General features: G+C 51.5%; 1 protein-coding gene across 4 annotated transcripts in view; it reads left to right on the top strand.

Moving 5' to 3' along the window:
- Positions 1–15,830, top strand: part of Gnal (G protein subunit alpha L) — a 123,049-nt gene that overhangs the window by 20,486 nt on the left and 86,733 nt on the right. For 2 of the 4 annotated variants that reach the window (XM_078030436.1, XM_078030433.1), the window contains exons 2-4: positions 13,111–13,183; positions 14,140–14,194; positions 14,343–14,462. In XM_078030436.1, coding sequence (XP_077886562.1) covers positions 13,149–13,183; positions 14,140–14,194; positions 14,343–14,462 — 210 coding nt within the window. In that variant the 5' untranslated portion in view covers positions 13,111–13,148. Of the gene's footprint in view, positions 1–11,847; positions 11,987–12,587; positions 12,834–13,110; positions 13,184–14,139; positions 14,195–14,342; positions 14,463–15,830 lie in introns of those variants that run through there. The other 2 variants (XM_078030434.1, XM_078030435.1) reach the window with 2 other exon arrangements.

Here is a 15,830-nt window from a genome sequence, read left to right as displayed (position 1 = left end):
TTATACTTTGAAACACTGTTTGACCATGTGAGTGTGAAGGCAGCAGGACCTAACCATTAGGGTGGACACAGTGCTTTAACAGCTACAGCAGCAACCTAAGCAGAGCTCGGGAAGTCAGAGGCGCAGGAACTGCAGCTTTGTTGTGGGGCAGGTCGCTCAGAAAATGCACCAAGTCCCTGTTTTGTCGAAATTGAAGAGTCTTTATTTAGCTGGGCAGCCAGCAACTGCTCCCCACAGGACCCATAACTGTCTCTGCAAGGAACAGCCCCAAGCCTGAGCATTTCAAGTTATTTAAAGGCAAAAACCACACCCAGGTTGACATAACTGTAAGCAAGCAGGTACAGAAGCTGGATTGGGCAGTTAGTGAGGCAATGCAGTGGGTACATTGGTATTTCCCACAGGACTTTCCAGGTTGGCATAGCAGCAAGCAAACAGAAGGGAAGTGGGTCAAAATGACCCTAGTTGAGTACAAGTTAGAGAATGGTTACTAATGTCTAGACAATCAATCTCTGACAGGGTATATCACCCAAGAAAAATGGAAAAAGAAGAGAACAATTTTACATTGTATAAGAATTGCTACTTTGTGTTGCCAAGTATGCTGTGCTGGGTAACTGTTAATGGGTACAGAGGCTGGGCTTTCCTAGGGGAGAAGCATTTCTTACATGGTATGGAGTCTCAGGGTAAATGGAGTCTGTTTGGTCATTGCCCATATGGCCTGGCCCATAGCAGGTGCAGAAATGGGGAAAGAAAGCAGGCGGAGGCACAGGGGGTGTCTGTAGCCATGGGCCCTGGAGGGGGAGTTTTATGAGCTGGGAGTAACTGATTTGCAAGATTTGCAGGAGAAAACCCTGCACAGACCTGGGCTCAGGCTGGGTCATTCCCCAAAGTGGCCACAGGGTGGTGCTGTCGCACAGGAGCGCTGGTCTTCTCAGCCACCCACTGTGCGCCAGGACACTGGCTCTGCTGGCGGAGGCCATCCACGCAGGCTCTGCTCTGTCTGGGGAGGGGGGAGGGGGCTAGCGTTCCTTCTGCGAAATGATGATGTCATTCAGGGAAGGAATGTCAGGCGGTGGCCCAGCTGGATGTCGGCACCCACGGGTGGGCCAGGTGGCCTTCCCGGGGCCTGAGCAGCACCCTGGAGTGGGAGTGTCCTGGCCTCTTGTTGGTGTGCTCTTTCTCTCCCAGGAATATTGTTTCTAGGTTAAAATATTTTTTCCAGGCCCTTTTTGTGCATGAGACTCTGCAGCTGCTGGCCGGCCCTGTCACTCTGCCAACCCACAGCCACTTCGTGCTGGAGGGGGAGCCCCAGGCCTCACTGAGCCCCTCAGTGGCCTCCTGTGGGACTGGGACCAAGGGAGACCAGGAGCCTGTCTTCACACCACGGATGGCACAGGGCGTGGGCTCGGGGACACTGGCTGGCTCTGGGCCCTGAGGCTGGGGTCGTGGCCTCAGTGGCGGCCTGCTCGCGGGCTGGCCCAGGACCCTGCTTATCTCACAGGCCTTCTACGGATGAGGCTTTAGGTTCCAGAACGGACACCACCTGACCCCAAGCAGAAGACACCCACAGACTCATTCTTTTTTTTATTTTGAGACAGGGCCTCACTAAGCTGCTTCACTAAGTTGCTGAGGCTGGCGATCCTCCTGCCTCAGCCTCCCATGTGGCCCATGGTCGCCATCGTCATCAGCTAGTTTATTATGACTCGGGTGTTTTGGGAGAAAACAGGCCTCCCCCTCCACCTGTCTCTCCTCCCTCTCCCTCCCTCCTTTCCTTCCTTCATGTGAGGTCTGCCTGACGTTCCCCTGATTCTAATCTGGGCTGTGCCTCCCTGGCCAGACACCACATAGACTGTCCCTCCTGGACCCCCATCTGGAAGCAGGGAGGGTCCAGCCCTCTGCAGTGGCAGGTCCTTCCACTACCAGGAGCCTGATTTTCCACCCTATAGCAACCAGTCAGCGCTCTGTGGGGACACGGACCCTGCAGCCATCCTGCTCCTCATGACAGGCTCCCTGGGCCCAGCATCCTGGCAGTTCTGCCTGGTGCCAACCTCACGAGGTGGCAAGCGCCAGCTCTCCCCTGGCAGCCCGCCTCCCACAGTGCCCCTCCCCGCCAGTTACCTGTCTAGTTGTGGCAGGTCCCCTGGCATTCCTGTACCCCAGTTTGGAATTCATCAGTGGGCTTAACGATCTTGGTGCTCAAACCATCCCAGGTTTGACCGAATGACAGCCCTTCCGTGGGGCCCTGTGTTCTAGTCACACGTCCCCCAATTTTACTGAGTGACAGCCCTTCCATGGGGCACTTGCATTCTAGTGACATGGCCTCAGATTTGGCCGAGTGAGAGCCCTTCCATGTGGCTCTTGTGATCTAGTGAAGTGTCCCCAGCATCTTTTGACACGTCCTTCCTTTCCAGCTCGTCATTCTCAGGTCATCCATAGCTCCAGGGTCCCCTCAGCCCCAAGTCAGCCATTGCAGGGAGGGCCCTGGCGCTTTTCAGTGGTGAACGGTATTGAGGACCAGGGACTCGGCCTGGTGCGCATCCCCTGGGGGTCTTGACTCCTTGAACTCTCTACAGACAGAACTAGGAAATATGTGCACACGTGTACACACACGGCTCACATGTGCACGCAGGCTTGTATGGACACATTCACGAACATGTCCATGCCTACTTTGGAAATCCTGAGTTCCCATCAACTCCACATTTCTGGTCCATCCCCTTGGGGTTTCCTCTTGGTCCTTCTTTCTCCCAGAAAATCCTGCCCTGAACCAAGACATCAGTCCATTCTTCATTTGCTCAGCCGCGTTGCACATGGACATTCGCTCAAGATTGGTCTTCAATGAAAGGATCCCTCTTGGATGTCACTCTTCCTGTCTAGCCTACTCCTCCTTCCCTCCCTCCCTGCCTCCCTCCCTTCCTCCCTTCCTTCCTTCCTTGGTGCGGGGGTGGGGGTGAGTGGGGGGGGGGAGCCCAGGTCCTCGCACCTGCCTGGAAAGTGCTGTACCTCTGTGCTGGACCCTCTCTGTGGTTGGACCCCACTGAGTGGTTGCTACTTGGTGACAAACAGATGCAGATGCAGATGGACATTGAGCTCTGCACCTCTCGTTCTTTGTGACCAGCTTGCCAGGGTTAGGATGAGCCATCCAAGTTTCCGGAGAAAGGCGCATGGTTCCCACCTGGGGTGAAACGGGCCTGCTGGGTTTGATTTCATACACAACGTGACATTCTCTTATGAGGAACACAATGGCTTCAAACTCCAACTAAACCAACTTCTAAAAGAAACCCGTTTCTAAGGCAACCAGGCAAAGAGATAATGAATTCAACAGTCATTGTATGCAGATTAATCTGCCTGCGTGGGAAAGGAACGAGATTTCTTTAATTTTTCCCCCTTTTTGAAATCAGTGGAAGGGAGAAGGGTGTCATTTCCTTCAGTATGAGGGGCTTCAGCTCCTTCTGAGAATCAGAGTCACGGCTCTTTTCAGACCCCCATGTTACCTTCAGACCATCTGTGGCTGACAATGTGCATCTCGTGATGGCCAATGAGATGCCGAAGACAAAGCACCTTCAGTGTCTCCTACAAACTGAGATGAAGAGGGCTTGCACAGGGTAGCAAGGGTCTCCCTAGTAAAGAAATGGTGGTTTCTCTAAACCTTTAGAAATGACCAAGCCCTGTGTCCTGTGCTCCCACTGTGATCTTCAGAAGGCTTAGGGGACTCGACAGCAGGGTACCCCGTCCCCTACACCATTGCTTCAGTAGGGTCAGGATGGCTGTAGGCTAGCCACCTGTCCTAGGTGACCACTCCAGGTGAGGTCGGAGCAGCTGCAGGCTAGCCTTGTCCACCAGATGACCAGGCCAGGTGGGGTGGGGTCAGCTGTAGGCTAGCCCCCCCTCCTAGATAGTTGTTCCAGGTGAGATCAGGGCATCATCTCACTCGTCCTGGTGATCCAGGCCTGGGAACGCACCAGATATCCAGCAGGTGTTTTAAAAGTGCTTTATGGAGAGCCAGGCACAGTGGCACACACCTATAATCCTAATAGCTCCAAGGCTGAGGCAGGGGAATTGTGAGTTCAAAGCCAGCTTCAGCAACTTAGCAAGGCCCTAAGCAACTCATTGAGACCCTGTCTCTAAATAAAAATACAAAAAAAAAAAAAGGAGGGGAGCTGGGGTTGTGGCTCAGTGGTTAAGTTCCCCTGAGTTCAATCCCCGTACCAAAAGAAAAAAAAATCTTTATGATGCTGGAAGTGTGGTTTATGGGTAGACAATTTGCCTGGCATGTGGGAGGCTCTTGGTTCAGTCCTCAGCACTACAAAAGAATTTTTTTTTTTTTTTAATGCTCCGATTGATCAATGATTGGGGAGAGTTCAGTGATCCAAGCAGCTGTCCTTCTGGCTCTGTGCTGCTACCTGCTGGCCATAACCTGTAATTGCAGCAATGTGCCTGAGGTCACCTGTCACCAGAAGTCAGAAGAAATCTATCCCAAAGCCACAGACATGTCATCACCTGAGAAGCATTCCTCTCTTCCACCATTGCCGTGATGGAGGTGCCACAAGGGCATATTTTTAAATTTTGGCAAAATATTCAAAACATAAAATTTACCTTTAAAAAGGTTAAAACTATTTTTTTTTTGATACTAGGATTGAACCCAAAGGCAGTCTATCACTGAGCAACCTCCACCTGTCCCCCCTTTTTTTGAGACAGGGCCTCACTAAATTGCCTAGGCTTGCCTCTAACTTGCCATCCTCCTGCCTCAGCCTCCAGTAGCTGGATTGCAGCCATGCGCCCCCATACTCCCCATTTTACCGTTCTGAAGTATACGGTCCGCTGCATCAAGAACAGTGGCATCGTTACACGACTGTCACCACACCATCTCTGGAACTTCCCCACAGGCTCCTGGTATCCTCACCTCCAGCCCCCAGCTCCACGGATGCCTCTGTCTCTGCCTATTTGCCTGGCCCGGCACCTTTGGTAAGTGGAACTGCACCCTAGCTGTTCCACTTCTAGGACTGGCTCGCTCGCTCGCTCGTGTGGCAGGGTCTTTATGTCTCAGCCAGGAGCTGGGACTGGTCAGCAAGCATGGGAGGTTCTCAGTCCATCGCTGTTGACTGTGCTGCAGTTTTTTCTCGAGTTTCCCTGGCAGAAGAAAGCCAGGAGGTCCCCAAGGACGTCAGCGTGTCCCCTGTAGAGGGAGAAAGTGGACGTGTATCTGCTAAACTAGTGCTGGATGATCATGTGATTTCCACGTGGATCGAGAGCCTCCTGCTCTCATGCACTGGCTGAGACCTAGAATCATCCGTGTCACGCTGTCCTCACCATTCGCAGCCGTGGAAACAGAACAACACGCAGCAGGATTGGAACCCTAGCGTTCTTCCCGGCCAGCCTCGAGGCCGCACAACTCACAGGAGAGGTTACACCTGTGAGAAACCACCACACCAAGCATGTGCCTTTTCCTGCGGCCCCGTCGGTCCACCCAGTCTCCAAGGCTCTGTCCTCTTCTCTGTCCACCTTGCTCCTAGCAGCTCGAACTTCTGACCTTTGCTTTCCACGCATGGGTTCCTCCCCACCTGGCTCCTGTGCTTCCTCTAGTACACACCTCCAGCCCTCCTCCTCCTGAGCCTTTCCCAGTTCTGTCCCTCACACGCCCAGCAGAGTCCCCTCCACACCATTTGGTCCTCGGTACATGCACGCTGTCATGTGCGGCTCCGGCAGCACTGGAGTGTGCCAATTGAGCCCTCCTTATGCTCAGGAAGTGTTTCAGATTTTGGAATCTCACGTACCCATAACTGGATTCCTCCAAGATGGGACCCAAGTTTGAACCTGAAACTCATTTATGTCTGACAGGCACCTTAGGCACTCAGCCCGAAGGTCGTTTTCTACGACCCGTGACCTGTCTGCCGTTCAAGGTCAGAGGTGTGGTGTCCTAACATTGTTCAAAAAAGTTTCAGATTTTGGATTTAGGGATTTGAGATGCTAAATTCACAATTAGTCTCATATCCCCAGCTGTTGAAGAAGGTAAGAGACGGGCCTTACGCTTTCCTTATCCGATCTGTAACACGTTCATCAGATGATGTGGAAGGAGCAGACATGTGAATGACAGGCACCTGAGCTGTGCAGACGTGGACCTGGAGTCTGTGAACTGGCTTCCCTTGTAACGTGTTGCCACGGGATTTGCTAAAACACAAGAACAGTTGCAGGCAGGTCTGAAGTGCGGCACAGAACCAGGGTGCTGTGCAGGAACTCATGCACTGCAGCTTTCACAGCTGGCCTCGCTACTTTGGGGACTTATGCTTAGTATTCAAATATGTCAGTTAAAGAGCATGTGAGTGTCTGCTGCGATCCAAAGTTGTGTGGGTGATTTGAGGCAAAGAGCAGAAAAAGATCTGGAGGGAGCCCCTCCTACATCCTTGCACCCCTCTGTTTGCTCTCTGGTTGGTAAAATCCCACCCAGGCTCTCACCAACACAGAGCATTGTGAAGCATTTACAGTGGGGGGGGGGGCCACATGTCTCTCTTTTCATGCCAAATCAAGGGACTCGGTGGGGTCTGATTTACTTGATAAGAAAATAGGTTAGTGAATATGATCATTTGAGAATGTGAAAACTCATGGATCTAGAACCATCTAAAGGGCTAAATATCTGTTTTATCATAAACATTCCTTAAGATGGAGATTTTGTTCATGTGTGGTAGAATTATATGCAAAATGCTTACATTTTACTTCATCTAATGCTTGTTAGTCAGGGAAGAACTGTCTTTAAAGCTAGCAGACTATTTGCAACTTCACACAAGTACTCAGTTATATCAATTAAGCACCATGTGTGTGAATATCTGCTGCCGTCCAAGCCCTCCCTAGGCTGATGGAGGTGAAGAGCTGAATGAAATCAACAGGAACCCTGACTTCCACTTCCAGGGCTGCCCCTCCTACACCAGGGAGCCCCTGAATTTCACTGAGTTGTAAAATATGTTTTAAAGTGTGCGGTTACCTCTAGTCACTCTAGTCCCCGATGGGCTCTGCCACCACCTCTGCAGCATACCAGCTTCCCGTTACTGTGACAGACCCCCAAGATGCTCAGCGTATAAAGAGGCTTCTTTCGGCTCCGGGTTTTAGAGGTCCCAGTCTGTGGCTGGGGGGCCCTGTTACTTTTGGTTGTGTAGCAAAGCAGAAAGTGGACCAGGGGGGTGGCACATGGCAGAACCGTGGCTTCTGGCTGAGAGGAGGAAGAATGGAAGAGGCAGGACTGGGGTCCTTGTGTGCCCTTTGAGGGTACCCCCCAAGGGCCCAAAGACCTCCCACTGGGACTCACCTCTTAGGGTTCGCCTGTCTCCCAGGAGGGCCTCAGGCTGGGGCCAGCATCATCACGTGCGCCTTCGGGGTCACACAGCCCAACTGTAGTACAGCTGCCCATTGGGTGGCTTTCACTGGCTTTTTAACTAGAACGTTGACAGTTTCATCTGTTGGCAGATGTGCCTGTTGCGTTGTTATTTTGCTTTTTAACACACTCGGTCACAACACAGGCATGAAGCTCCCCTCTGAGCCGAGGCATGTTCTAAGGGTGTTTCACTCTGGGGTTTTGGACATGAAGTGGAGTCGGAGCTGCTAACAGGCTTTTCCTACTAACACAGCCGTTTTGGTGTTTGAAGCTGTCGTTCAAGGTGGCTGGTATTCTTTGGGCATGGCTCTTCTGAGAGCTTCTTAGCATTACTTTGGCTTTGGGAGGAAAACAGGGAGATATAGTATTGCAATAAATCCTAAATATGATCACAAAGCCTGTGCAGAAAAGGCCGGTCACCTGTGACCTTCAGGCTTCGGCTGTCTGCTTCCTGAAGTGACCCCTGGCCTCCCATCAACTAGTTTTTCTTCCATGACTTTCGTTGCCTGCCATGGGTTTTAGCTCCCCCGAGAACAACCACTGGTTTGGGTTGGTTTTTTGTTTGTTTGTTTGTTTGTTTGTTTTTGTTTTACCATTTGCCACCTTCAGTCAGAGGAATGGAAACAAACCAAAACAAAATTTTAAACCGTTGTTCGAAATTCACAAAACCAAATATAAGACTAAAATAAAACTTTCAGATGCACTAAGTTTCTGAGATATTCTTTATGTCTTAAACATCAGCGAGAGTGAGGAAGAATCTGCTTGGTTTGCCTTTGTCCTTTTGCCTCCTGTCTTGAGCCCTTCACGTTCTGGGTGTGAGCAGGGTGTGAGCAGAGTGTGAGCAGGTGTGAGCAGGGCCTTCTCTCACCGCTTTTGGGGAACTGGCGGTTCCCTGATCTTGCGCGCTCGCGCCCTCTGCTGGCGCTGCTCACAGGGTGGACCCTGCGCGCGGGCGCTGGTTGCCTAGGAGCCTGATGCTGCTCTGCTGTGGTTGCCTGGCAACAGATGCTTGCGCAGCAGCGGCTCTGTTTCCCGACAGCTCCACTCCTCTGCTCCCGATAAGCAAGCTAGTGTTCTGGAATCTGATCCAATGGCTTGAAACGAATGAGGATCGTTTTCTCACACTTAAATAGCAGAGGGCCAGACGATTGGGTTTTTAAAAAAAAGTTTTGGGGCAGGGAATGTGGCACTTGCCTCATGTTGTTCCCCAGGCAGCACCAAGGGAAGAAGACAGGGAGGGAGGGGACAGGTCTTGAGCTCCTATCTGGTAATAGGCAAATGCTGGCTTCACAGTTTTCACAAGAAACGTTTCTCCCGTGAACAAGGAAGGTACAGGAATGTTTGGGGTTGTCACATCTGTCGTGGGTGGAGGCATCACTGTAGGTGATGTTACACTGACATTGTGGCCAGTCATTTACCCTCTCACTCGCCCCTCTGCTCCTTAAAGTGATGTTACTATGGTTCCTGTCTTTGGGGACTATTTCCAACACTGAATAAAGTTTTTCACGGACAGATGAAGCCCACTGCCACCCTGATGGATAGCTAGAGGCTGTTTTACAGGGCAGATATTCTCACTCTTTTGCTGATAAACAAATGCGTGTTCCAGTAGAGTGTGTGTTTCATCGAATCTCCTTATCTACTCCTTCTTAAATACCAAACATTGTTGTCTTTAACCTTAATTTCTAAATGTGAACACATCAAAACCTATTGTTATATTCCCAGGGTAACTGAATATCAGTTTGTCTTAAAACAGTGGCTTCTGAATTCTAACTGAATTATCCCTTTGTAAGTTTTCACAGAATTTTTTGTTTCCCTTTCTCTAACAACACATAGAAATCTTGTCATTAAAAAAGAACCCATACTTTTACAAACTCCTCACCCCACACTATATTTTTTATGTATATTTTCTCAGCTTCTGACTGCCCGCCCCATTAGCCATGTTATCACCTGTACAGACATGCTAGCTCACTCACAGCTGTGGCATACCATGCTATCACCTGCAGGACATGCTATCACACTCACAGGTGTGGCACCCATGCTAAGTACTCTTGGTTCACAAACTAGAACTTTAGCCTAGCTCAGGATGGAGTGTGACACTGTGCATTTGTGTCTGCATATGTCAAGAAGGGTTATCAACATGCTATGGAAACAGCCCAGATGAATGGATAAAGAAAATGTAGGGTTTATATGCACAATGGAGTTTTATTCAGCCATAAAGAAAAATGAAATTATGTCATTTGTAAGAAAATGGATGGGGCTTGAGACCAACAAGTTAAGAGGAAAAAGCCAGACTTGGAAAGTCCAGGTCGTACATTTTCTCTCATATGTGGAAGCTAAAGAAAAGGAGGAAGGGAAGCCCATGATAATAACAAGAAGGTCAGTGGAGCAGAGGAAGCTGATGGGGGGGGGGGGGAGGAGGCAAAGGGAAGGCACCAGGGATGAGGTGGGCCAGAGGATAGGGTTATACTGTATCATGTACAAATGTGTAACAGCAAAACCCACTGTTATGTGTGATTGTAATTAACCAATAAAAATTTTTAAAAGAAGAGTTATTTTTTCATTTTTAAAGTATTATTTCCCATATAGTGATACAATGGAGAACTATTTTACAAATTTAAAGTGTGATCATGAGATTCCTTTAGCGAGAATCCGCACTTTGACCAGGAGCTATCTGTGGCTTTGGCGAACTCGTCATTTCACTGAACAAGGACCCAGAGAGCACCCGTGACTCTGAGGCTGAAGAGGCAGGTACAGGTGGGCAGACCCAGCCCAGCTGGCAGTGTCACAGCCAGTGGGGTTTGAGGGGGCAGTAGCAAGCCATCACCTGGGCCCAGTGAGATCGTGAGGGGGTGCCTAACCCTGGCCATGAGGGAGACGCCCATGTGGACTGAAGGATGAACGTAAATAGGAGCTGGCTGAGAAGAGGGGCCACAGGTATTCCCCAGGAGGGAGTGGCTGGCACATTGAACCACCTGCTCTGGACTGTGGAGTGTGGGGTGGGAGGGGGAGAAATGAGAGCTGAAGCTAGAGGTTTGGCAGGGCCATGCCGTGGGTTGTAGATGGTGGGCCCAGTGGCGTGGCTGGATTTGCACTGTCACTGTGACACCATTGTGCCAGGTGCACTGGACTCAGCCAGACAGGAGGACCCTGGTAGAAAGGGTCAGGATTCTGCTGAAATCTCAGTGGTGGCAGATGAGTGAAGAGGATAGGACACCAGTTCAGGGCATAGGTCCAAAGGGACGCAGTCACTTTGGGAGTTTGCAAGAAGAAAAAGGAGTCCGGCATGATGCTCCTGGTCCTGGAAACCAGGGTCCTTTATTCCAGAGAGAGCACAGAGGGAGAGGGCCCATCCAATACTTGGGGGGGGGGGGGCTCAGTCCAGGGTAAGTCTAACTGGAGATGCCTGAAGATCTCGGTGAGTTCAGGGACAGTGACAGGGTGCACCAGGCTGCAGGTCTGATGCCGATGTCCTCAGATCTGGGCATATGGAGTCCACAGGATGCAGCCAGGCCCCAGGAACTTGGCTCAGGGAGTCAGAGCTCAAGTCCCCCGCCAGGGGTGAGCAGAGGCCAAAGGGCAGCATGGGGAGCCAAAGGCAGGAGCCTCCAGGAGGGGTCAGAACTGGCTCCCCTGAAGAGGCCCAGGTCCTGGAAGCCCACTCAAGAGGATGTTTTTGGTGGAAGGCACAGGCCAAAGCCAGAGTGGCCAGGAAGCAGGAAATGCTGGCAGAGGCCCAGTGCAGGAAGAAAGCTGGTGGAACTGACCAGGTGCCAGACTGACTATAATGGGACAGAGCTTCACCTGTCTGCCTGCTTGAGGGAAACCAGGGTGTGGGAAGAGAGGCTGAGGAGAGGGAGAGCTGGAGGGTGCAGAGGACAGAAGCCCATCCCAGCCTCGGGGAAAGTGCAAGGACTGGCAGGCCTGGCTTCTCCCTCAGGACAGAGGCCAGTGTGCAAAACTGCGGGCAGATGGTGTGGGTTTGGGAAGGCAGGGCCCGCGGGGGCTTAAACATCTGAGCAAAGAAATGGATTTGGTGAGCAGTGCCCAGATCCCGCTGGCCTCAAGGCAATCTGTCCACACACGGAAGAGTGATCTTCAGGGCTGGATGCTGGTGTCCACGACTTTGGCCCAGTCGCGCCTTGTGGCTTTCGCCCTCCTGCCTCACAAGTTCAACAAAGCTGCTGACCCCTTGCTGCTCGCCTTGGGGAGGAATGGAGAGCCCTGGACTTCAGTCACCCAGCAAGACAACAGGTGCCCTCTCTGCTCTGCGGCCACAATGCCGAATTCAACGCCACGGTGCCTTCTGAGAAATAGTAGAGCTGTTCCCAACTGCAGAGGAGAAACCTGGGCTGGAGGTAAAGCGAGCGAGCAGGGAGGCGGCGGCGTGGGTGAGCGGAACAGTCTAGAAACTGCAGGGAACAAAGGCGGAGTGACTGGCGCTCCGAGACCCTCCTCCCTGATAGAATATGCATGATCCTGAGCGAGGCCTCGCCGCCCGCCCGGAGCGGGGAGGCGTCCAAGGAAGGCGGGGAGCGCGCGCCCAGACGCACTCTCGGGCGCGGGGTGCGAGACAGCCAGGCGGCCTCGGCCGGCGGAGCGGGCTGCGGCTCGGGACCCACGCGGGCCAGTGTAAGCGTCCTGCCCTTCCTCCCGCTCCCGACCCCACCCGCACCGCAGCCCCTCTCCTAGAGCCCTGGGGTCGGCGCCCGGCTGCCCGCCGAACCAACATCCTTCCCTTGCCCCTTCCCCTGTCCCCCACGGGGAGTGCAGACCCGGGAGGGGGCGCGTGTCCCAGGCTCTGAGCAGGTTGCGCCGGAAGGTGGCCACAGTCGTCCAGCGGGGACCTGGTGACGCACTCGGTCCCTCTGCTTTGCGCTCGGCCACCACACCAGCGGGGACCCGGCACCGGTCTAGCGCGCCGCCCCTGGAGGTCCCCGCTGGGCGGTACCGGACTGGGCGCTGAGCGCGGGCGCGGAGCCTTGGGGCGAACCTAGGGCGCAGCGCCTCCCTGGCTGTCTCCTGCAGAGCCCGCCGCCCGCCGCCCGCGTCCCGGCTCCCTGCGTTGTGCGGTGCATATCCAGCAGATTCTTAAGTCCCTTCAAAAAGCGTTTTCCTCCGCGCGTGTTGCTTGCGTCTTCCTGGTTGGGAGTTTGCGGTAGGCAGAGGGAGGGAGAAGAACCGCCCGTTGCGATCGGAAAACACCAGGAGACCAGACCATCTCTTTCTGCAGCGTGGAGAAAAGACGCCTTCGCAGGACCCACAACTACCTGCACCTCCCTCTTGCTCTCGGTGCGCCTTCCAACCTGTGCCTGACGTCCACCCAAGCGGGCAGGCATGGGCTGTCTGGGCAACAGCAAGACCGCAGAAGACCAGGGCGTCGATGAAAAGGAACGACGTGAGGCCAACAAAAAGATCGAGAAGCAGTTGCAGAAAGAGCGCTTGGCCTACAAAGCGACCCACCGCCTGCTGCTGCTGGGTAAGGTCGGAGGCTCGCGGCCGCTCCGCCAGGCGCGCCTGGCACCCGCGGAGCGCACGGCCGAGCTCCCGTCCAGGATTGCGGCGAGCACCGGGCGGGGCGGGCAGGAGCGGGAGGGGACCGAGACCAAACGCCGCCGACCTCGGCGAGCTCCTCCACAGCAACCGGCGTGTCCGCGAAAATCCCCACGTAGGGGCAGGAAAATAATAGGGTTAGCGGAGAGGGGTGGCCACGCGGTGAGCGTACAGTTGACCGCATTCTTTTTGTTTGTTCCTAGGGGCTGGAGAGTCTGGGAAAAGCACTATCGTCAAACAGATGAGGATCCTGCACGTGAACGGATTTAATCCCGAGTAAGAAAGCCCAGTTTCAGTTTTGCTACCGAATTGCATGCAGACTTTTTGACATCTCTCCCAGCTCTCCCAGCAATTCCTTTCTCTGGTCAGCTCCTTTGATGACCCATGAGTCCTTTTGGCGGGGCGGGGGGGGGGGAATAGAAATTCTGTTGTTGAATCTGCTTAATTTAGGCAAATCTTTCTTCTGGTAGTGCATAGTTTAAAAAAAAACTTGTTTAACAAAATATGATCTATTAGGTATTCTTGGGGTATTGATGTGCAATATTGGCACTGCTCTGAGCACTCAACCAATACACTGGTTCCTGGTCCTTGGAGGGTGGGAGATTGCCTCCAGGTCACCTGCCTATACCAGAAGTCCTGGAGTGACTGAGTTGTTACATAAAATGGCCTGGGTTTGATGTAACCCACACACATCCTTCCAAACACTTGAAATCACCTCTAGATGATTCATAATACCTGATATGATGTACATGTTATGTAAATAAATAATTGTTTAATAAATAATAACGGGGGAGTCTGTTGGGTGCAGAAGTGGTTCTTTTCCCCTGTATTTTCTATATCTAGTCAGTTGACTCCACCTATGTGGAGTGCATATAAGGAGTCCAGCGGTATTTTAAGATATACTTTTCTCTGTAGTCTCTCTTGCCCACATCTGTTTGTACCCATGGGTAGATTTAAGTGTAGCCAAATCATTGCATTTACAAGCAGTGCTCATCACAATGTCGCCATGTTTTTGTGTGAGCTGCATGCTTTAGTTATAAGACTGGGGCATTCAAGTTTGTTTAGAGTACAAATTAGAAAAGGGTTGTTTTCCTTTCCCTGGTAAAAACTTTGTCCTGGGAGTCAATTCTGACCTCGAATTCTACCAATGCTGCATGAGGTGTAAAATCCTACTCATTGGATACCAATCAGTGCTGAGGGAGAATTAAATTAATAACTTTCTTCCAACATAGGGAGAAGAAACAGAAAATTCTGGACATCAGGAAAAATGTCAAAGATGCTATTGTGGTAAGAAATATTCTTAATGTTTGTTTACCAGAAAGATTAAGTAGTCTGTGCTGTAAAACTACACAGGTGGAGATTACATGTGTGAGATTATCACACATGGGGCCCACATGTCACGTTTCTTTCTGTTTCTTTCTTCATTCCATGTTAGACGATCGTCTCAGCAATGAGTACTATAATACCTCCAGTCCCACTGGCCAACCCCGAAAACCAGTTTCGATCAGATTATATCAAGAGCATAGCGCCTATCACTGACTTTGAATATTCTCAGGTAAGTAAATCCTTCCTGAAATATTTTCAATAACTGTTTTTAATAGGCTGGCTTATTGAGAATCAGTGTTAATGCTCATTCATTATTAACTCTTCAAAATCTAGCTCTTTAAATATTTCCCTCTTTAGGAAAATATTCGTGTTTGTTAAAAGAATTAAAGACAGTAGGACCGCCACAAGTGCTTTCATGAATTTCATGGGAAGACAGCATGCCTTTAGGAATCTTGGTAGAGCTTTTTCCTGTATTCTTTAAAATGAACAATTAAGCAGCATCCCAGATCTCAACAGCAGAGATTACATCAGTAGAGAAGAATACTGATGGTACGCAGTCACCTCCCTGGAGTAACAGGGCAGAGTCCTTCGGACTCTCAGAGGGCACTGTCCGACTCCCCCACACAGGGCAGAGCACGTGCATAGGTGTGCTGCATCCAGTTAAACCTTCCTCATCACTACTTGGCAGGTGGTTTGTGCAGAGGGGAGTTTTCAGTATTAGTGGCCTCTTGTTTGGTGGATTAACATTTCCTAAAAATATTGCCAGTTGGAAATTCCATGAAGCATATTTTAAAGGAAAAATATTCAGTTCTTCAGAAAGCCATTTTTTGCTACAGTTGCATCAAAAGAGCCTGTGTGTGTGTGTGTGTGTGTGTGTGTGTGTGTGTGTGTGTGAAAGAGAGAGAGAGAGAGAGAGAGAGAGAGAGAGAGAGAGAGAGATATCAGTGAAAGTACTTTAGCATTTTTGTGGCCTGGCTTGGTGGTTTGGAGACAGCCTTCTCGGAATCCTATCTTCAAGGACAGCTTGTGTAGACACCAGTTTGTGAGTGGAGGGGCTCCATCCACCCTGGCTGCAGGGCCGGGCACCCCCGCTGGCCCACACCCTCTTAGCAAGACTCTGTTGTCCGCACGCTCTGTATTGGTATGAGGAATAACAACTACGTTCTTACTTGCATCTTCTATTGTGATATTTTGCTTCTGACAAGCACCCCAACTTAGCCTGTGACACCACCAGAATTTTTGAAAAGAAGTTTGGGGCGGCACCCAGGCAGAGGAAGGGACTGGGCACCTGGCACAGGGCACACTGGTCTTCTAAAATTGTCTTTACTTGGATGGCAGAGAAGGGTTGAAGGGAAGGCGGGGCCAGAGAGGCCAGGGCCACACGTCAGCCACACCAGGAGCCCCCTGGTACCAGCCAGAGCGTGATGGTGTCCTCCTAGGTCTCTGTGGCATTTTGCATGTTGGAGAAATCACTCAAAATGGTGGGGTCTAGTTTGGAAGCAGCAGTGGTGTCCCGTAGACATTTACAGACCACATGTGAACATGGACATCAGTTCTGCTGTGTCTACCCGGAGTGACGTTCCATGCTCAGTAAAGA

The sequence above is a fragment of the Ictidomys tridecemlineatus genome, chromosome 13 (genome assembly GCF_052094955.1).
Source record: "Ictidomys tridecemlineatus isolate mIctTri1 chromosome 13, mIctTri1.hap1, whole genome shotgun sequence".
NCBI classification, from domain to species: Eukaryota; Metazoa; Chordata; class Mammalia; order Rodentia; family Sciuridae; genus Ictidomys; species Ictidomys tridecemlineatus.
The sequence above is the reverse complement of the archived record's forward strand: the minus strand, read 5'-3'. Positions and strand labels throughout refer to the sequence as shown.